Source organism: Neurospora hispaniola (assembly GCF_033458365.1).
Source record: "Neurospora hispaniola strain FGSC 10403 chromosome Unknown B0T23scaffold_7, whole genome shotgun sequence".
In the NCBI taxonomy this organism is placed as follows: Eukaryota; Fungi; Ascomycota; class Sordariomycetes; order Sordariales; family Sordariaceae; genus Neurospora; species Neurospora hispaniola.
In genome coordinates, this window is record NW_026944412.1 from 2,874,286 (window position 1) to 2,897,908 (window position 23,623).

A 23,623-nucleotide genomic window follows, 5' to 3' on the forward strand; every position below is an offset into this window, starting at 1 on the left:
TTCCCCCAGAGTGACGACATGGGGAGCCGTTTCCCAAGACCTAAAGGTTGTAATGCCATCCCAAAAAACGGAGCATAATACCCGTTCTCTTGCATAAACCACACGCCCACCTGCTGCGTGTCTGATGAAGCCCTTGCACATCAGACGAAGTCGTCGCAGTAGGTTCTATCGCGGGGATAAGCGAGCTATGACGTCGAACCGACCTAAAGAGCGGATCTTATTTGGAGATCAAGCTTTTGGAGGGTGGGATCGCGAACGTTACGTGCATTGAGATGACATCGAGGCGACAGGGGGGCGGGGGTGTGGATACATAACATAACAGCTACAGCTACAGCTACAGCTAGGGACGCATCGCCAGGCACGAAACAGTTTGTTTTAAGAAGAGAAAGAAACGGATGCACGCTAACTGTCGGTAATTATAGTATATGATGGTGTCTCTAAGTGGAAGGAAGCACCTGGTAAAACTACATACGGTACCCAAAACATTCAACCAAAGCGAACTACTACCACATTTTTTTGTTCCAAGGCCCGAGAGACACTCGCTGTTGACAACTCAATCAAGTAAACCCCAGCTACGGAATCAAGGAGAAATGGTTATCGGCCTTCTGATCATTGCGGGAATTCCCACAACAATAGGCGTCTGCGAAGCCTTGAGTGCGCAGAAAAAAGCCAACAACGCATCTAAAGAGAAAGCCAAGTTCCAGTTGACAGCCGCTATATCCCTCGATGGAGGACCGTCGGAAGAGTGTTTTTGTGTGTTGAGAGATGGAAGAGTAAGTTTGGTTTACATTACCGCAGTCAGCTGCTGTCATCCAGACTTTCGGATGGAGAAGCGATGAATGACATCAGCCCCCCCCCCCCCATTTCCTGCACCCCCCACCATATGATACCCTTTGGCTTACACGTCTGACAGTTATGGATCGACCATCCCGACTATCCCGTGCCAGGCCATAGGTTTATGGGGTACTACTTCACATACCCCTCTGAAGAGAAGCACCTGGGCATGGTGAGCACGATAGCAGACGATCCGCCCATGCTAAACTGGATTTATTGCGATAAGGACACTGGCATGGTTAAGCACGGCGGCCGTCAAGCTACCATTGGGCATACCATCGGTCCTTGGTACTGGAGCGATGACGAGACGTGGCTGACGCTCGAAGGGGACACCTTACACTTTGTTGCTGTTCAAGACGAGGAAACCCAGAGATGGTGCGTTTACTGGGACAAGGATAGGAAGATCAGGGGATCAAGCGGTAGTTATTCAGACGAGGAATCAGAGGGAGAATCGGAAGAGTCAGAAGCGGAAGATGATTCTGAGTTTAGCGGCAGTGAAACCGGGGAACCAAGAAAGCCCATAAAGACATTTGAAAAGAAACCCAAAAAGGGAGCTGGGAAGAGCGAGGGCCAGCAAAACGGAGGTGGGGACACCGAGGGGAAGAAGACAGAGGTGAAAACGGAGGACAAGCAGGATGATGTTAGGGAAGCTCCTCCTGCTCTGCCGCAAGTACAGAAGCCTGTGAAATGGGTTCCGATCCTGCTGCGTCGTCGAATGCAGTTAGGGATGGAAAGCCGATACGTCAAGGGCGCCAATGGCTAGGAACATAAGCGTAGTGGTGTGGATCATGCAGGGATAATACAAGAATTGTAATGTGATGAGATGGTGGGCTCACTGCATAAGATCGCGATAGGTATCATGAAGGGTACCTAGCGGTGATAGGGCCCTGAAATTGTCATCAATGCTGATATTAATCGGGTTTTTGACGACCAGGGTGGCTTGGCCCGGTCTTGTCACATTTATGCAACCCTGATAGCAAGAAAACGAAAACTGGATTCCAACTTGGTCTTGTCTCCGCTGATGTTCACCTCATGGCTAAGAAGTCGACCAACTAGGAGAGAGAAGGGGGGGATGGCTGCACAAGGCACCCAACAGCCGACTTTAACAGCAAAAATGATGGGAAATTTTGGCACATACTACATGCAGTCCCGTATGGTGGACTTGCATAGCATAGGCATGCGTGACGGGAATGGGGTGTTGCAACGTCCTCGCCACCAAACAGGAGGTAGCCTCACCGGATAACGGGAGCTCGATGACTTCATTGCTGAAGCTCGGTTCTCATGGGCCCCGTGTTAGTTTTACCACTCTTTGGACCACACCTCAAGATACTTTATTTTAAGGCTTGCTCCTTCTTCAGTATTTGAGACGTTCTGAGAAAGACAGTTCATGGGATTTTTCTGAAAAGACATCAGTTCTTGACACCGACCAAATTTCGTACCTTTTTCTTCGGAGCTCAAATACATCAACATCTACCAAACACCGCCAAAATGTCCACCCAAAGCGGCTCTGACACCAGCAAGAAGTCTAAGCGTCAGCCAAAGAAGCAGGCGCAAACCTACGAATCCGAGTCCGAATCCGAGGACTACGCCCCCCCTCCCCGGCGTAAGCGCGGCAAGAAGCAGGGCCCTCTCGACTCGCTCGCCCTCGACAACGTTAATAACACGGTCGGCGGTCTCACCCAAGGCGTTACGGGCGCGTTGGGTGGCGTCGCGGGCGGTGCTGTCCAGAATCACCAACAAGGTGGTGGTGGTGGTGGTGGTGGTGGGAAGTCCGACACCTTGAGGCTTAGACTCGACCTCAATCTCGACGTCGAAATAACGCTCAAAGCAAAGATCCATGGGGACCTCGAGCTGGCTCTGTTGTGAGTATCTGGTCTTCTTTCATTGTCGTCGCGCTCTTTTCCGTGGTGTTGCAATTCTGCGAATAACTTCAACCCCCCCCCCCCCCCCCCCCCCCCCCCTCCCCCAACACCCCACCCCACCCACCCATTTGGCTTTTGGACTTGCACAGAAAGAACACCTCTTGGCTTTTGGATGACAGCAATGAGAGAGTTTGTTTCAAGCATGTTGCTTTTGTTGCGTGCGTTGAAACTTTTCCCTCCATCTGCGATTACCAAATGACCAACGCCAGGGGATTCTTCTCAGTCTTTGATCTCGTCACACTCTACCTACCTGCCTCTACCTATCCATGAAACCGTTCAACCCATGTTTCTTGCCTTGGGCTAAAGGTCGATGTAGAGAAACTTGAGTTCATGTCTTGAAAGGGGCGCCTCAACCCCGCCAAATAAGACACAGAACTGGTTCACGCGCCGAACCACAATCCAGACATGACTTTGTCTTCTGTTGTACGATTATGGCGCCCGGATGAAAGGAGAAGGAGAAGGATGGGAATGTCCTGCACGGCGCAACCTTCATCAACACCGTTCGACGCCAAGAAGCAAGAGAAAGCAGAAAATGGTTACTGAAACATGGGACTAATTCTTTAGGAACTGAAGCAACTAGTTTCCCCCGGTCCAGTACCCTGCCGTTCCCCGTTTGAACTGGCGGCAGCGGAAAAAGCTTCTTTTGATTGGGAATAGGTGGAGTTTGTCGGATCGGATTGGAATCAGAATTGGGATACGGATTCGGCTTAAGATTGGGATATGATCATGAAGAGTTCATGAAAGGAAAAGACGGGACAGAGAAGGAAGTTCTTTGCTTCTTCTCACACATTGTCAAAGGAGTTTAACGGCATTCTGTGGTTCAGGTTTCGATTCTTTGGGGGCTGTACAATTTTATGATTCTTCTCTTCAAGCGCTATACATAATGCCTACCTATAAGTTGCGGGAGTTTGATTGAACTTGGAACATAGTATTCTGTCGTTCCGCTATCATGGCTGTTGCTGCTTTGTTGAGAGAGCGTTGTCCATCACGATAATTCTCCCACCTCCTGGTCGCCGAACGAGACATGAATTTGACGCCCGATCACGTCAAGAACAATAGCCATTGTGCAACGCGATCCTGCTAATCCCGTGTAATCACAACTTAAGTCAGGGTGACGGATCTCTGAACCTCCCAGGCCAGCACCCGTGACATGGGAGGAATGCCACCGCTGCTGTGTCACCTAACCCGGCTCGTCCGAGACAAAATAAGTGAGACTACCTAACCAACAGGCTAAGGTAAACCAGTCTACTACTACTCGTTGAGTTTAAAGAAAAGGCCGTTGCAAAATTGTGATAGGGATTACAACAATTCGAAAAGATATCGGCTAGAGTCCTATTTGTATATTTACATCTAGAAATTGCCTAGAACTTCAAACCAGAGGTGTTACAAAGACGCTTGGATGCGTAGTAGGAGTATACCCAAGGTATAATGTCACAGGTCTCGACTGTTTTGTCTACGACGAGCCCGGCCCGAAGGTGCGCCAAGACATCGTTGCACTAACACTTGGACTAAATCGAGGGAACCACGGGGCAGCAAGGACCCGCATCGACATTCCAACTGCTGCAGTTACCCATCCGACTTCTGACCTCCACTTGCTTCGTTGCCCTTTGTCTTGGTTTTTATTCTCCGCAAACCCTGAACGTCACATCGTGGGATCTGATCTCAGGATTTATTTCCCGAAGTGAAACCTTCCGGACCTTGTTCTTCACTAGGGCGTTTCATCCAGGAGAATGGAAGCGGCAGAAACCTGTTTCTTGCTGCTCGCCAAGGTGGGCCACAACACCATCTTCCGGACATCTACCTTCCGGGCATAGTGTTGATATCTGTTAATCGCTGACTTTTGTCTATGGAACTCCAACAGTATCACGCGCTTGTCTAGTTGGTATAAGGAAAGGAAACACGATGTATCAGAGTAACTTCTCACAGTCAAGGCCCTGGTCACATTTTGATTACACCGAATCCTCCCTGAACCAGGAAGAGAGATGCACCTTCTCACGGGCACCTCACCAAGCACTAACAAATTCGATCTAACTGGCCAGCCGAATTTTATCTCCAAGGCGGAATCAGCTAGAAGATGTCCACACCAACCACTATCTATCTTGACAACCACAGTGACATGTGATGTCATGATCTTGGTCAAGCAAGGCAGCGCGTCCTTCGTCTAACGCAACCATCGTACCATATACCCCTCCATCATGTCCCTTCGCGTCCAAGGAACTATGGCATGTACGTTCATTCAGTCACAGACCTCTTCTCGCAGCCAACCTTTGAATTCGTACAGCCCAGTAGACGACGACGCACACAATTCAACGGACACGGACACTACCGACGGCGCGCGCACGTACAGTACGGTACACGTTTGGGCTGCTGCGCCTCACCATTTTTCGCTGCTTCACCGGCCTGCAGTCTTGACCCCTCTTCAAGTTCGAAGCCACCTTGCCATTGCCTTGTCACGTTTGGGTGCGGGCGCGGGCTTGGGCTTGGGCGTGGCTGACGGTGGTGACCGATTGCTTTTGTTGTTTCGAAACTCGGACCGCTGGCTGCTATAACTGCTGCTGTTAATGCCCGTTACCACCGAGATACCCACATCCACACAAAATATACTACAAACCACGCACAACCACTAGCGGAAGAGGCGTGCATAGCATCTACAATTGCCTTGGCCCACGACTTAGTCCTGGTGGAGGTTCGCTTGTGCGGCAGCCCGCTTTGTAGATACCTCGTCCAGCTCAGAAAACAGTCTCCTAAACAAGCTGGCTTGGTCCAGGAAGAACAAGTTCCTAGGTCAGCTACACCGTAGCATGACCTCGAAATTCTCGTCTCCGCCGGATCGCGACAGCTCCACCGGTGGCGGCCAGCAAGCTGCTTTTTCCTCGCCCTCCGCTCGGCAGAGCAGGGACGGGGCGGCTTCCCATGCTGGTCGTCCCAGACCTTCTACAGCTACTTCCCGCGGCGGCTTCGCCAGCGATGAACGGTCGACACAGGATGGGATGACCGACTACATGTATGAAGAAGACGCCGACGAGGAAGCAGAAGAAGCACGACACGGCAGCAAGAGTGGAAGCGATATTGAGGTTGATGATATCACGGACGCGCCGCGATCACCAAAATCGACACCAAACATTAACAAGTCACCAGAAAGACCACCACCTCCACCACCAAAACACAAAAAGAAGACCCTACCCGAAGACCCAGCTTATGTTGCGCCCATAGGCAAGATTGGGCCAATAGGGAGCATCCCCAAAATCCCTTCCCGCAGCAACAGTGAAAAGGGCGGCATCTCCGTCTCTCCCTCCTCGCGCCCCCAACTTCCTCCCTACATCGGCTCCTACCTCAAAGGCAAAACCGTCGACGAATACGGGGATATCATTGATCCCCAAACGGGCACAATCCTCGCTCACGCCGGAGGCGATTTACCTTCGATTGTGGGCAGGCAAGTGTCCAACGACCAGGGGGATATCTTGGGGGATGAGGGGGAGTTGCTGGGATATGTGGCTGATGTTGAGGTTGGGAAGAAGACTGCTTCTCCCGAGGAAGCAGCACCAAAACCGATGATGAGTCTTGCAGAGGTTATGAGCAGAAACAACACGGCGTGGATGGTGGATCATGATGGTAATATTTTGGACGCGCAGGGGAATGTGGTGGGAATGTTTTTGGATCATAACAATCCTGTGCACAGGGAGAGGCAAGAGAAGGAGGAGAAGAAACAGGAACAGAAAGGAGAGGGGAAGGGGAAGGGGAGGGAGAGAGAGGAGGAAGGGGGGTACCTGTGCCACACTATGAAGAGGCTGACAAGGATGAGAAAGAAGGAGCTGCCGAGGAAGAGCCGCAACGCGAACAATCAAGACCACCGAGGAGAACGGAAGAAGAGAGGAGGGCCAACGCGGCTGCGTGGAGAAAGGAGAATCCGGGGGAGAGCCCCTCGGACATCTTTCTGGATGTCAAGTCGACGACGGAGGGGATTCAGTTGACGATTAGGATCCCCACTGTGTTTGGGAATGGGCAGCAGTTGAAGCCAAACATTTCGTTTTCTTGAGCAGCATTGTATGGGCTACTTTGTCAAAAATGGGATTAGAGCGGGCGTGATGGGAGTTTGAAAGACTGATTGATGTAATGGTTAAAGGGGAACAGAAGCACCAAAAGTTAGCAGTACCTGTACATGCGGCAACTTTACGAATAGTTACAGACAGTGCTCTCAATAAGGCAAATAAATAAATCTTTATAATGGATTTGCCTCAAATCGTTTCAAATCGCTTGATTTGCCTCATTTCACAGCCAAAATCATTTCCCTCATTTCGATAACAATCTCGGATACCCAATTTTCCGGTCCCGGCTTACAGTAATTACACACCATTATTAGCCGTATTAACCTCAAAACACAATAAAAACGACAGGAAAATTACATAGATCATAACATATAAACTCAAACCTCCTCTACTTTATTCTCCAAACAGCTCTATACCCTTATATATAATAGTTTATTGAGCGTATTATTATTTAAGCTGTTTTTTAGTATACCCAATACTTAATTTATAAAGTTGAATATCTTTTTATAATTATTGGATATTAATAGAATAAATAAATAATCGAATACTATCCTCGCTATATATAGGAACCTTTCTTTATTCTACCTCTACTATATTAGAGGGTCGATTATTTATTTAGGCTTCTCTTTTAAATAAATTGTAAATTCCTCTTCAAATAACGGCGGTAATAGTATAGTATTATAATATTCCGGCGGCGTTAATTAATTATATATAAAATCGGTCGATAAGGAAAATAGTATTATAATTGTAATAAGTATATTATTATTAGTTCGCTCTTATTCCCTCTCCTTCTTTTAATTGGTCTTTTAATAATAATTATAATAGATTATTTTAAATTAATAAATAATTTTATTAGCCTTATCCTTTAATAATTACTATTCGATATACTTCTTTCTATACTTAGGGTAAAGGATTAGAATAATCTTATACAATAAAGTTTTATTTATAAATTCTACATATTTATTAAATTTAATAATCACCTTATTAATACTCTATTGAATAAATAGGAAATTAGCGTTAATTAACGTAGGGAGAGGAGGAGGTTAATTGCGTTAGCTATTAGTAGGTTATTATTATTAATATTAAGAGGAGGAGGGTTAATTAGTACGGGGAGGTTGACTAATACGAGAAGGATTACCGCTATAAGAGGGATTATTGCGAGAGGGACTACCGCGGCGAATTTGGCTGCCGGTAAGAAGGAAGGAAACTATTAGTTAATAATTATATTATTAAATATTAAGTAAATCTAATTTATACCTATCAAAATACTGTAGTAAATTATTAGTATAGTAGAATTAATTCTATATATTAATTTTTTATAATAGTAATTCGCTAATAATATCTTCCTCCTCCTCTTCCTCTTCCTCGTTATTATCGCCGTTATTATAGAAATTAATAACATTAAGTTTCCTAATGCGATTAGACGCGATCTTCTCGTTATAACGGTCCTATAGTACTTTAAGATTAGTTACTATATAATAAATAACGGTTAGTTGTTAGGAACGTAGGCGAAAGGTAGGTTGAGGTGACTACGGTCGTGGCCGCACGTAGGGGACGGCAGGTTAGGGGTCAATCCAAAGATGTATTGATAGCTACCGACTATAATAAAATACGCTCCGTTGAACCTCTTTTATACCTGTGTAAACTCTGTTCCTCTATTAACAAGTATTATAGAGCTTTATATTAGTTTGGCGCCTCGGCGTAGTGCCGGATTATCCTTCCCGCGGGTCCGACTTGAGATGGGCGTTATTATAAATGATCCTACGTTTCTATTAATAAAGGGGAATAGTAGCTACTGAGGTGCCTCTGTATACGAACTTTTAGCTTCCTAATACAACCCCCTCCTTTATAGGTTCCGTCCTCGGAACCTCTATAATAAACGCCGGGTACCGTAATATTATTGGATATTACTCGCTATAACTACTAACGCTGTATTCCGGATTATAGCCGCTCTGCTACTAGCGAACCGTCCGCTAGAGTATCGGCATTGTAATATCCGTTCTTATAAACTCCAAATACGGCTACGAAGCCGGTATTAGATCTAAAGAATTGGCGTTCCGCCTACTAGTATATCGGCGCTATAATATCTATTTTTATAGACTTTAAACGCAGGTACGAACCTGGTATTAGATTTAAAGCGCTAATATACCGCCCGCTAGAATATTAGTATTATAATATTTATTTTTATAATTCTAAATATAGATATAAAACTATTATTAGATTTAAAGCGTTAGTAGGGTTCCCGACCATTATTAAGACTGTTATCCCGTAGGTGTATGAGGGGGTAAATTTCGTTTTACCTAACGAGGAATATTATTTTAAATTTAAGAGTATTAATAAGTACTTTAGAATATTAATATAATTATACTTTATAGTTCCTCTCCCCAAATATTTTCCGTTATCTATATTCGTAGTATAGCTTAATACTTTCGTAGGGTACCCTCCATTATTTACGCCTGTTTTAGAATACTTATATAATTGAAACCCAAGGCTCTTTTTATAAATTATTCTCTATTATTCGTATTTATTACAATTTACTACGATATTTAAATACAATCCCCCCCCTTATAGGTTCTATCCTTAGGACCTTTATTTTTATTTTCTACTTCTTATAATTTTATATATTATTTCCTCTATAAACTTCCCTTATTTATATTATTCCTTTTTAATTACTTTTCCATTACCCTCGCTTTGTTCTTTATATTATTCCCTCTTTTCTAATAGTACAATTCCTAACTACTTCCCCCACTTTCCTTATTATAGTCCGAAGTATATACTTTTCTATTTTCCGCTTTTCCCTCTTATTTTTTTACAATTACCGCTATTATTTATTTATTCTATCCTTCCCCTTTTAACTATTACCCTCGTCCTATCCTTCCGTTTACCCCTTCTTACTACTTATATAATTACTTAACGTTCTACTTACTTTATATTATTTTATATTTATCCGCCTTGAATTATATTTACTTATTTTAATTTATATTTATATAGGGACCTCCTCCTTTATTTATATAATGTTCCTTCCGCCTACCTTCTTCACTTTTCTTCTCTTCTTCCTCCTATTTTTACCTTTATAATTATATCCGTTATTCCTTCCTTTAATTCCGCAACCGCCTCGCCTACTCCTTTATTTAAATCGCCCTCTATTATAAATATATATATTTTTACTATATATTTATATACTAATCCTTATTTCCCTTATAAGCCCGATTAGTATATTCGCTTTTCCTCTCCATTCTCTTCCTTTTTACTCTATCCTCTCCTTCTTCTTACTTTATACCTATAATTAACCTTTAATCGGCTATTCCTTTTTTATCCTCTAGTAATATCCGCCCCTTCGCCTACTTAGAATATAATGTTACTTTAGCCTAAACGTTTATTAGTACTCTAACTTTAAATTTGCGTAAAGTATTCCGTCTAATTAGTACGTATATTTGTTAGATTAAAGGTATGCTATTTACCCTTTATTATCTCCCCTATTTTTTTTTTTTTTTTTTTTTTTTTTTTTTTTTTTTTTTTTACTAACGTCTTCCCCTTCCAGAGTTCAACGAAAGATCGCAGTATTCGCTATCGCTACGCCGCTACATGCTCGAGGTCCCCTACGGTATTTATAATTTCCGGAATAATATATAGGATATAGCGGCCGAGATTGTACGTTTTACTAATATTAATAACCCCCTATTTGCCCCCCTTTTATAGCGGTTATGTTGGTTTGTAGTAGTATTTTAGGTTGCGATATAAGTATGCTTTATTAATAATAGTCTCCTTACGATATTGCTTAGTATATTCCAAATTAGGAATTTCGATTGTAAGGGTTACTTAAGATTTGGTTATTATAGTATTAGCGATATTAATATTAATATCGATCCGGTAACCCTTATTAATAGTCCTGTTACTGGTAATAACGGCTTTTCTATAAATATCTTTATACCGAATTCTCTTGTTTATATTACCCCCTCCCCTGGTTGCGGTTGGGGTCCTTAGCGTTAGACGGTTAATAGGAGGCTAGTATTTATAAATAGGAAATTAAACGAATTATTAGAATTTGCGAGGGAGGACTATAAGTAGATAGTATAAAGTAGTATTTACGAATATTATTAATAGGTGTGGTAGTATGCGGGAGTATTCCTTTTAAAATTGTAGGTTCTAATCCTATATTAATAATAGTAGACGCCGCCGAGGATTTTTTTATTTAGGGCGATAATAGAAAATACGGGCTATATTCTACTTAGCGCTTTATTAGTATCCTACGTTAAATTAAACTACCTTCCCTTCTTATTTCTTATCCCCTCTAGCGTTTTTATTTTACATTTCCATTTTATATCTTTATTTTTATATCCTTACTTTGTACTTTACATTTGTATTTTACATTTGTGTTTTGTATTTATATTTTATATTTTACATTTATATTTTATATTTGTGTTTTATATTTTATATTTATATTTTATATTTGTATTTTATATTTTACACTTGTATTTTACGCCTGTATCTTACGTTTACGTTTTGTATTTGTGTTTTACGTTTTACGTCTACGTTTTACGTTTATATCTTGTGTTTTACATTTGTATTCTACGTTTGTATTTTATGTTTTACGTTTGTATTTTATATTTATATTTTATATTTTACGTTTATATTTTATATTTGTGTTTTGTATTTTATATTTGTATTTTATATTTCTATTCTGGATTTTTAAATAATTATTATTCTCCTTCTACTATTTAATTAATCTTTATCGACCTAATAGTCAACCCGTTACTAGTACGCCGCCGTTGTATCTTCCTAGTTTTATACTTTTTGAAAAAGTCTAGGTAATTTATATCCTCTTATAAAACCTATAAATTTTTATTATTTAGATACCCCTTTTATTTAATTTAGAATTAATATTAACGGCCGGATTTATAATACTTTACAATCGCTTCAACTTTATATTAAATATTATTTTCCTTAATATTTACAATTTCCCTTTGTAACGCTATTATAATAGAATTCCTATAGTACGGTTTTAGTAGAGTAATAGGGAATATTAGGTGGATTTAATAATACGCGGGGAGTGTAAGTTGGTATATTATCTTCTTTTCTCCGATAATTTTAATAATTTAGAAGGGTCCTAAAAATTTGTTTACTAATTTGGTATTTGGGCGGCGTTATTTAATATACTTCGTATTGAGTAAAATTTAGCTTCTAATATCGAACTTTTTTAATTTCCAAATTTTATTATACTATTTCGTATATTCTTAGTTAATAACTTCTAAGGCCACTATAATTTTTAACTACCTACGAAATAATTTATTAATTTAATTAATAATTATTATTAGAAGGATTATCCTTCGCTTTCACTCTAAGTCTATTAATCCCCGAAAATAATACTCAAAGAGTAATTCCGAGGGGGATTTTCCGATAGTAGTATGGAAATGATTGTTGTATGTTTATTATATTAGTATAATTTTTTTAGCCTAATCGATTTACTCTATATTATAGAAGATTTGAAAGTATAATTCTAAATTCTAATTTTACCTCTCTATTTATCCGTCTATTTAGGGGTATTAGGCCGTATTAAAGCATTTGCAAATATTTAGGAGTTTATAATAAATCTTTTAAAATTAATTCGTAAAAAAATTACCTTTATCCAATATAATCGAATCTAAGAGGTTAAATTACTAGAAGACATTTCGTTAAAAGAGGAATATAAATTACTAAACATCAATTATCTTCTACATAAGAATATATAAAGTATATTTAGTAAAACGGTCGATAATAATAAGGATTGTATTATAAGTCCGATTAGATATAGGGTCGAATAATTTTAGTACTCTAGTAATAAAATTGTACGAAATATTTTATTAGGGGATAGTAAGGATAGGTAACGACCCTAATAATTTATATAGTCGGTAATTATAAAATTTAACCTTTTAATACATTAAATATTCGCGGACGTGTAATTCAACGTTGGTTACAATAGTAAATTAATAATAGAATTAATTAATATACTTTAATGTCTTCCTTTAGCCCAGGTATCCTACTATTATTATATTATAGTAGGCGTAGAGTAGTTTGGCTTATATTTATTCTAGGATGTAGATTTAGTATTAATACTATAGAATTCCGTTTTCCTTTATTTTTTAATTCTTTACCTATCTCCCTCCTTTACTATTCTTCTATACTTCTTCGATAATAAATAGGTCTTCCTTTTATACTTCTAATAATTATTATTCTAATAATAATAATTACTCTTTATCTTTTTATATTTTTACTATTACTGTATACCCGCCTATATTTCTTATAATAATACTTTCATCCTCCTTCCCTAATTTAATAACGGCTTTACCCGCGAACTTTACCCTCTTCTTCGCTACCCCATCTTCTCTACTTTCACTTTCAATTTCCTTTCGCTTCCTCTCCTTTCTATTTAATTCGCCCTCCCCCTACAGACTCTACTTTTCTTTTCGCAATTTAACCTTTTCATTTTCCAATATCCAACCTTCTTCTATTTTATTTATATTTTATTACTATTCCCTCTCTTTTACCATTATCTTTTAAACTTCCTTTCTAATTAAAATTACCCGTCTTACTAGTACTTTCACTATTTAATTTTCCTTTATTACCCGACCCTTCTCTTCGCCCCCTTCAATAACCTTTATTAATAGGTAGTCGCCCCCCGCTTTCTATTCCTCTCCTTATAATTACAATTTTTTTAATAGTTTATCCATTAGATTTAATTTTTTCGGATAATATTTAATTTTAAAGTTATATACTATTAATTTTAATATTTATTAATTTTACTTTACGCTAGCCCGTTCCTTCTCTTAAAAATATTATAAGTTTAAATAATCTATAATTATTAGGAACGGTTTATTTATATATAATAAATATTACTTCTACGTTTTTAATACTTTTACAATTATTAATAGCTCTCTATCCCTAACCCTATACCTAATTTCCTTTAATAATTTCTTCTTCGAAAAGAAAGTTACCGGGTATTACTTATTATTATATAATTGTATAAAAACTATCCTAATTACAAAATCCAATACGTCTATCTCTATTTAAATTTATAATGCCGGGTCGAAGTAGTACAATATAAGAGTTTTTTAGAAGAATTTTTTAAATTCTACGAATATTTCTTCCACTTTCTTTGTAAGTTTAAACGGCTTCCATTTATCCCCCTTTAATAATTCTATTAAAAGTATAATTACTTTAAAGTATAATATTACGAAGCATTAATAGAATTTTATAAACCCTAGGAAGATTTAGATATTATAAATATTCGTTAGAACCTCTTATTCTATAATTATTATAACCCTCTCTAAATCTATTATTACATTTTCCAGGGAGATAATATATCCTAAGAATAATACCCGTTTTGTATAAAATTCGTATTTATTTAGGTTTATATAGAGGTTATAATTTTATAACCATTGAAAGACTTCCTTAATATAGTTAATATAGTCTTTTTTATTTTTATTATAAATTAGAATATTATTAAGGTAAATAATATATATTATATCTATTAGCCCCGCTAATATATTATTAATATACGTTTAAAATATTGTTGGTACGTTTACTAATCTTATTAATATAATTAAAAATTTATAGTGCTTATACTTTGTACGAAATGCCGTTTTCTCTTTATTTCCCTCTTAAATCCGAATCTTATAGTATATATCCTTTAAATCCAACTTTATAAAGACTTTAACCGACGATAATTAATTTAGAATTTTTTAAATAAGGGGTAACGCCGTCCGATTTTTCTTTGTAACCTTATTTAGCATTTTAAAATTAATATAGAGCCTTAATTTTCTACCCTTCTTTAGAACAAAAATAATAGGAATATCCGTTAGGTTAATAAAGGGACGAATTTATCCCTTTTAAAATATTTCTACTAATTATTTACGTAATACCTCTAGTTCCTTAACATTTAGCGTATAAATTAATCTTTAAAGTACTAATTCCCCTTCGATTAAATTAATATAATATTTTAGCCGGTTATATTAGGGTAGAAATATAATTAAAGTTTTGAATACCGATTAGAATTCTTTATATTCTAGCGGGATAATTAATTTAGGAATAGCGGGCTTATTTTCTATTCCTTTTAGTAATTCTAAGGATTGTAGCGGCGTTAGTTCTACGGGGGGTATTAGGGTAGGGTAAATGTTATTAAATATTATTCGAAAAATTTTTATTAGGAGGGTAGGGACCGGAGGCGATTCGGCCAATTCCACTACAATAAGTAGGGTTACGAATTTTAATACTAAAGAAAAGGGGATTTCGAATAGGATATTTATATATGCGGGAGGGCGGAAACCCTCTTCTACCCTTACTATTTCTCGAGGGTCTAATAGCGGAATTAAATTCTACTATAGTTTTACTAGGACGGTTACGGTATTATATATTTTTTTTGTTAGTATTATACTTAATATGAGATTGTTAGCTTCGATACGAAATTAAAACGATTATCGCTATTAATTAATATTAGAGTTCTATTTATAAAATTAGGGGTAATTAAGGATAATTTCTACGGCCGGGGATTTAATTATAATAAATATAATTCGCTTCGTCTATTTAATATTATAGGAGTTATATATTTTAATAAAATAGGTAGTTGTACTATATATAAGAATAAATTAGAAGGAGAAGTTAATAAGATAATAGGGTATTAGATTAATTTTCGTATTCGATAGGAATAGATGCCTATTAATTAGGTTTAATTTTGTATTTGAATTTATTAATCTTTATATATTCCATTAATTTCTATAAATCTTTACTAATAATTTCGTTTCTAGGTATATTTATAATTTACTTATATTATCCTAGGCGGTTATAATTACTATTCTAACTGCAATTAATTTAGTGTTTGTTTTATATAAGGGGGTATTTGTAGGGATAGGGTAATTTTATATTAAATGGCCAACTTAGTTGTAATTATAATAAGTTTAGTTCGGGTACATTATTATAAAATAACCTATTATACTATATTTATAGTAGGTATTTAATAGCTTCAATTAAGTATATTAATTATACATATAACCTTTTTAATAATAAAGGGAATAAATAAAATTAGGATTTATTTAAAAAGTAGTAGGGGGGCAACAGGGAAAATCGGAGGGGTTATTACTATAAAATAATTAAAAAGGGATATTCGAAAAGGGGGTAAGAGGGTATAAAAACAAAGAAGATAATAGATTATATTTTAAAGATATTTAGTATTAGTAATGCGATATAAATGGTTCAATATTTTTTAGGCCTTTTAATTATTTTGTATATACTATTGTTTTATTTATTATATTAATATTAGTTATTAAGAGGATGCTTTATTTAAAGAAGGGGTATAATCGGTTAGTTTAAGTAACGATTTAAGTATATTTTAATTAGTTGTACAATAGATTGAATTTTTTAGTATAATAGCGATTATAAAAAGTACGAACAGTTTTTAAAGTATTTTATTATATATATTCGAATTTATTAAGAGTAGATTATTTAATAGCTTAAGTATTACTATTATATTTAATCTCTAAGAAAGTACAAAGGTTGCTTTACGTAGGCGTATTATAAATAATATTATAATTAAGCTTACTATAGAGAATTAATATATATTTAATTTATACGTTCTTAGGATTACTTTTAATATAATTAATAGCGAATAAGAGGGAAATACGGAGGTATTTTTAAAAATATATATTAATATTATAAAAGTAATTTTATAACTATAAGAAACTTTTATTAGTAAATTTAATAATATTATATTTAGGATAGTACTTAATATAAATTAATATAATTACGGTTAGTAAAGGGGTAGTTACAATAATGGCCGCTAATAAAGAAGTAATAAAGGGAGATATAGTAGAAATATAAATCTAATTATAAAAGAGGTAATTTTAATAATAAAACCTAGTAGGAATAGGGGGGTAATTTCCTACTAAATTTTATTTAGTGAGGCCTACGAACGTAAATTATTCCTATTAGAATATATACGAAGGGAAGTAATTAAGGAGGAGTTTAATTATAACGAATTAAAATTCGAATAATTATTACTTACGTGCGAATTTATTGGTTTCTAAGGTTTAGGGGTACGAATAGGGAGCCTAGGGCGGTGTAAGGGGGTAATTTTTATTATTATCTTCTTCAACAAACTTTATAATAAGTTAGCATTATTATAATAAGGGTAGAGGAGGTTAAATTATTTTAATTATAATAATTATAGGGGTAGTAGTACGAGAGGGACGAGGAGTAGCTTCGATAGTACGAGAAATAGACCGGCCGCTATGTGTGTGTATTTTGATAGTATTGGCTCAATTCCTAGAGGAAGAGTTATTAATTTATTAGGAATGTAAGCGAAAGGTAGGTTGAGGTGACTATGGTTGTGGCTGTACGTAGGGGATAGTAGGTTAGGGGTTAATTTAAAGATATATTAATAACTACCGACTATAATAAGATATACTCCGTTAAACCTCTTTTATACTTATATAAACTCTGTTCCTCCGCTAATGAATATTATAGAACTTTATACTAATCTAGCGCTTCGGCGCAGTACCGGATTATCCTTCCCGTAGGTCCGACCTGAGATGGGCGTTATTATAAATAATCCTACGCTTCCGTTGACGAAGGGGAGTAGCAGCCGCTGAGGTGCCTCTGTGCACGAGCTCTTAGCCTCCTGACATTAGTATTATAGGGAAGTGTAGCTTCCTCTATTTAAAAGTCTTAGTTGTCTTTTTAAATAGCTTAAATAATTGTAGTATAGTATTAAATATATTCTAATCTTTACCGGTTAGAATATCTTTAAGCGAAATTCCCTTATTAGTATTAATATATTAACGACGACTTTAAATATAAAAAGTATTAACTATATCCTTTAATTTAAATACCCTTTCGACTATAAAGAAGATAGAATTCCAATGCGTATTATTATCTCTAATAAGATTAATAGTATAAAGATTGAGATTAATAATAAATTTTACTATAATTTTCCCTCTCTTAGGTAATTAAATTCCCCTTCGCGAATTTAGCGAATTTATTTCTACATTAGGGAGAGCGGTATATATAATTAAAAATATTACGTAGTTTATTAATAGGACCCCGCTTTCGCTACTTAATTATAAATTTATTATTATTATTAATAATAATATTGAGAATTTTAATAAAGCTATAAGAATCCCCCTTTAAGAAGGTTTTCACTATAAGGTTAATAATATAACTAAAGTAGTATATATATAATTAATTTTAATATTCTTTAAATCGGTATTTAGAAATAAGGAAGTAATTATTAGAATAAATCTTATCGACTATATAAATAATATAAATATTATTGGAATTTATATTATTATACTAAAAGTAGCTAAATTGATCCTCCCCTATATTCAATAAACCCTACCTATTAAAAATCTTAATATTTACTATATTGATATTAATATTACCGTACCCCCCCTTTATATATTTAAAACCTATAAGAAGGTTACGTAAGTATTATGGGGCGCGAGCAAGCACTAAGGTAAGACTTTAATTATTGTACGAGGAACAGGAAGAGAATCCTGTACGCGCACAAGAACTATATAGGGTATACTGTGTAGGTCCGGTATACGGACCCAGTACGTATATACGTAACTACTATTATTATATTATACTTAGACAGTTATAAACTAGTTATACTACTATAGTATAACACCCTTCTATATATAGGAATATAGTAGTAATACCTATAACACTACCCTCCCTCAAAACAAAGCTCCTACTCGAAAAATCTATTATTATTAATAAAATAGGCCCTTTCGATCCTTCTCGTACCTATATTTAATTAAATACTAATAAAAATTTCGCTAAGATAGAAGGCTACTTAACACTCGAATTCCCGTTCAAAGGCAAAATACTAATTAAAATATCGCTAAATCCAACCCTTCCACCATAAAAGCTATTATTACCCTCAACAATCCATCTACACTTCGTAAACTATTCTAATTATTATATATAAAGAACTTTAATAATTCTCACTATTACTAGCCCTACCGGAGGTACTACAGAGACACCTATAGTATAACGGTTTATAGGGACGCCTACAACTACTACTAATATAAATTTAGAGAACTTATATATTTAACTCCCTACTTATAATTCGTTTTTCTCTTTAAACACTCAATTATTATACTACTAACTTCTCTCAAATCCTTCTCATCTTCCAATTTTATCCGTTATAAGTTTTATTCTAATATAGACTATATATAGGCCATTTTAAGGAATAGGAAATATAAGACCGCTATAAAACATACTATCTCTTAGTGCCGTTAATAGTTACTTTGTAAAAGGGTATACTATAAGGTATTTAATTAGGGTATATAGAATAAATCGAATTGAATTCCTCTTTTTTTTTATTATTTGAAGTTTAATTTCGTACTTTTATACCTTACTTCCCCAATTATAAAAGGCCGAAATATTACTTATTATTTAATTTTACGCTCCTTCTTACTTACCGATTATCCACTATTAGTACCACCGTAATTAGGATTAAAGGTTAATCCTAAATATTACTCCCAAAAATTATTTTTATTTTCTACTAAGTCTTCCATTTTCTCCTAAAATTTAGGTAAAGAGGACCAAATTCTAGATAATTATTATAAAATTACTAAACTAATTCTTAATAGCCATTAAAGTTCTTAACTAATTATTAATCTAGTAAGTAGTATAATTATTTTATAAAATACTTCTAAAAACCATTTATTTTCTAATAGTCTAGTAATTCTTCGAATTCCTATCGCCTATTTTCCTTAAATTCGTTTATCCTAATAACGACTATACCTTTATTTACCCTAATATTTATTATTAACTCTCTTTAACCAAGGAATCCTTCAATATAAAGCTTTATTTAGAATATATTAATAACGTAGGTAACCCTTATATTCTAAGGTAGGGCTAACTCTACCGTATACGAACTTACTTTTATAATATAAAAGGGGCCCTCGAACCTAAATATTAGCTTATTATACGGGCGTCCTATAGTATAATTACTTATATTAAATATAATTTTATTACTAACTTTATATTTAAGAACGTCTATACATTTCTTATTCGCCGCTACTTTATATTATTCTTACGCCTATAATAATAAAATTTTAATAAAATCCCAAATTTCTTTAAAGCGTACAATTAATTAATTAATATTAAAGATCTATTTCTATTATATATTTATTATATTAAAAGGTAATAGCATAGTCGGTTTTATACTTATACGAAGGTAAAAATTATAATTAACGAAGAATAGAATAACTCCCATTAACGCCGACTTAAAATTATTACCCTAAAATTCAACTAAAGGTAGCTAATCTACTTAATTATCCTATATTTAATTAATAAAAGTTTATAAATATTATTCTATCTCTATATTAATCTATTTTATTTACCCGTTCGTTTCTTTATAGTATAGTATAAATAGTTTTAATTTAATACCCAATTATTACAATAACTACTTCCAAAAAACTAATACAAATTAAATACCTCTATCGGACATAATAATATTTAGGAGGCTATAGAGGGTATAAATACAATTTATAAATTTCTCTATTAATTCTTCTATTAATAATCCTTCAACCGGAATAAAATATCGTATTTTTATAAGTCTATTTATTACAATTAATATATATTTATATTCAATACCTTTACCCGCCCTCCTTAATTTAAGGAATAAAATTATATAATTAATAGAAATATCCCTCTAGGGGGCGTATAGAATTAATAATAATTTTAAAAACCCTATTAGTAACATTCTAGTAGTTTTAATCTTACTATAGGGAATATATACCTTATAATAAACGTTTACCGTAACGACTATTCTAGGCTAGAAATACCAATATATTAGCACTACTATTTTATCTCTACCTAAATAGCCTCCTTATACCGATAAATAAATATAATAGATTAATTCAAACTAGACTTTCTCGTCGTCAAGGGGAATCATCAGCCTATTCCGAAATATAACCCTATTATTAACTATATAACACTCAGCGAAGGGGATTCTCAATTTCTTCTTTAAATACTTTAACCAATTATTCCCTACTTAAATAACTTTTCGGATATCGGCCATTATAGGCGAATTAATATAGGTACAATTTACTAAATTATTTATATAAATACCTAGCCCCTCCTAATCTTCTTCTTCAAGGCTATCTTTTAGAATATAAATAATAAAGGGAATCCTATCCTCAAATATAACATTTATTATAAATCCTTCGCCATTAATATCTAAAAGTTGCCTATCATTAAAAAAATAATTAAAGCGGTCCGGGTTAATAAATAATTTCTTTCTAATTTTCAGCCTATTATTTATTTTATTTCTAAGGATATATTCTAATTTCCTACTTAGGGCGTCGGGCTTAATATTTATTAATCCCGGCTGATATTTAATTATAAAATTAAATTTAAATAAAAGTTTAAACTACTATATATATTATAGTATAAGCTTTTTAATAGTACTGAACATTTTTAAATTTTTATAATCTATAATAATCTTAAATAATTGGACAATTCCTTCCAATTCCGGCCTCTATTCTTCTAGCGCTTTAACGACTACTAATAACTCTTTATCGTATATATTGTAATTATATTCGGCTACTAAATACTTTATTAAAAAGTAAACTACTAGGTAGAAGTCCCCTTTATAAATTTGGGAGAGGGTGCCTCCTAATAATTAATTTAAAGTATTAACCTTTACAATTATAGGCTTTTCCTAATTATAAATCTTTAAAACCAGAATAGATATAAATATTATTTTTAAAAATTCAAAAGCATTATTATATTCCTTATCCTACTACTATTTAACTATTCTTTTTATTAATTTATATAATAATTTATTTATATAGGAAAACCCAGTAATAAACTTTCGGTAAAAGTTCGCGAACCTTAAAAAACGTTATAATTGGCGTTTATTCATCGGTACTTCCTATTTTATAATTATTTTTATTTTTTCAGGATCTATTTTAATACCACCCGGGGTAATAACTAATTTAAGATATTTAGTTCTTTACATATAGAATTTATACTTATTAATATTAATTTAAAGGCCTATATCGATTAAGTATTACAATACTTCCCTAACGTATTTGACATAATCCTTATAAATCTCTAAGAAAATTAAAATATTATTAAAGTAAGCAGTTGTATAAATATTAAAGATATTATATAGTACGTTATTAATAAAGTTCTAAAAAGAGGCTAGTATTCTTAAAAGTTTAAATAGGTAGATTAGCAATTCGTATAACCTAAAACGTATAATAAACGCTATTAACTACTTATAGCCTTCGGTTATTTTCAATTTATTAAACGCTGCAATAATATTTACTTTAGTAAATTATTTAACTTTATAAATAATGTCTAATATTTCTTTAATTAATAATAGCGGGTATTTATTCTTTAATAAAATCTTATTAATTCCTCTATAATCGATATAAATCCTTATACTACTACCCGGTTTTCTTACTAGTAGGATTAGGGAGGTTATATTTAAAGTAGAGGGCTAGATAAATCCTTTTACTAAATTATTATCTAATTATTATTTAATAACTTTCAATTTTTATAGTAATATTAGCTTCGCCTTTAAATATAGTAGTAATTCTACCCCTAACTTCAATTTAATCTTGTAATTATATAAATAGTATTTTGGAATTACCTCGGCATTTATTAGGTTTATTACGTAAAATAAATCTTTATATTTATCCGGGAAGTGGGCTTTAACTTACTCCGGAGTGTATTTCAACTTCATTAATTTCTTTATAAATTTTCGTATATCTTCGTCCAAAATACTACAAATTTTATCAATTTTAATAAATACCGTAGGTACTCTCTTCCCTTCGGGTATTTCTTATTCATCCCTATCGAATCCTAATCTATAAATATAATTAACAAAATCACAAATTACTTCGCCTAATTAGAGGGAATATTCGTTAATAATTTTACTAACCGTTTCCTTTTTATATAAATCGATAAAGTTATAAATTTTAATATCCTTAAAGTATAATTTGTAAAATTCACCCCTACCTTATATAATTTCCTTCCAAATATTTTCTAATAGCGCTAACATCAATATAACTTCCCCTTTATCTTTTTATACTTCTTTAAACTCTACCTACGTAATCGAACTAACTTAGACCCCTTTTAATTTTATATTTAATATAAAGGTCCTTCTATTAATAAATTTAAAATTCAAAAAGTCTAATCCTACTATACTAATTATTAATTCGAACAGTCAGAATATAGTCCACTTAGCTTTTTCTAACCGTAGTAACGTCTAAACTCATTACTTACTAATAATCCTCACTCGTACTTTAACTTTTTTTAAAGCTAATTTCCTTTCTAAACCGAAAGGTTCTTTAAAAGTACTTACGTATACTAGTAAGGAGGGGGATTCTATTATTATAATTTAACTTCCTTTAAGAATTTTCGTAATATTAATTATTCAATTGGAGAGATCCTTCTCGTTTAATCCTTCCTTAAACTCGTTTATATCTTCAGATTTATTATCGGAATAGTAGAAATCGTCTCCCAATCCTTCGAATTCTTCCCCTTCTCGGGTTTCCTCGTCCTAGAATACCGCCACCTCCAAGGGTTAGTCCACGCACAATCCTATATACCTAATATTCTAAATGATTTTATTAGCTACTTAATTAATATTAGGGTTGTAAAATTGCAATTATAACTATCCTAAAATAATTAGGTAGTCTATTATTAAATTAGTTATAAAGAATTGAATAACCTCCTTATAATCGTTAATATATATTATAATTTCAATATATTAATTTACCTATTCTTTAAAAGCTCTATCTATTAAATATAGCGGTTTTAGTTTTT

The 23,623-nt window shown here is 34.3% G+C and overlaps 3 protein-coding genes across 3 annotated transcripts; all 3 read left to right on the forward strand.

Annotated features, from left to right (window-relative positions):
* The first annotated feature begins 333 nt into the window (after window positions 1-333).
* Window positions 334-1,726, forward strand: B0T23DRAFT_223013 (uncharacterized protein). The gene is made up of 2 exons (XM_062833761.1): window positions 334-773; window positions 914-1,726. The coding sequence occupies exons 1-2, from the start codon at window positions 426-428 to the stop codon at window positions 1,595-1,597; spliced, it is 1,032 nt and encodes a 343-aa protein (XP_062690267.1). The 5' UTR covers window positions 334-425; the 3' UTR covers window positions 1,598-1,726.
* Window positions 1,727-2,322: 596 nt separating this feature from the next.
* B0T23DRAFT_398786 (uncharacterized protein) lies at window positions 2,323-3,026 on the forward strand (the record flags this gene model as incomplete). Its single annotated transcript, XM_062838384.1, has 2 exons — window positions 2,323-2,696; window positions 2,846-3,026. 2 exons carry the CDS (start codon window positions 2,323-2,325, stop codon window positions 3,024-3,026), a joined length of 555 nt encoding a protein of 184 aa, XP_062690268.1.
* A 1,925-nt stretch (window positions 3,027-4,951) lies between these two features.
* Window positions 4,952-6,792, forward strand: B0T23DRAFT_407316 (uncharacterized protein; the record flags this gene model as incomplete). Its single annotated transcript, XM_062839175.1, has 3 exons — window positions 4,952-4,982; window positions 5,472-6,427; window positions 6,499-6,792. The coding sequence occupies 3 exons, from the start codon at window positions 4,952-4,954 to the stop codon at window positions 6,790-6,792; spliced, it is 1,281 nt and encodes a 426-aa protein (XP_062690269.1).
* Window positions 6,793-23,623: the final 16,831 nt, after the last annotated feature.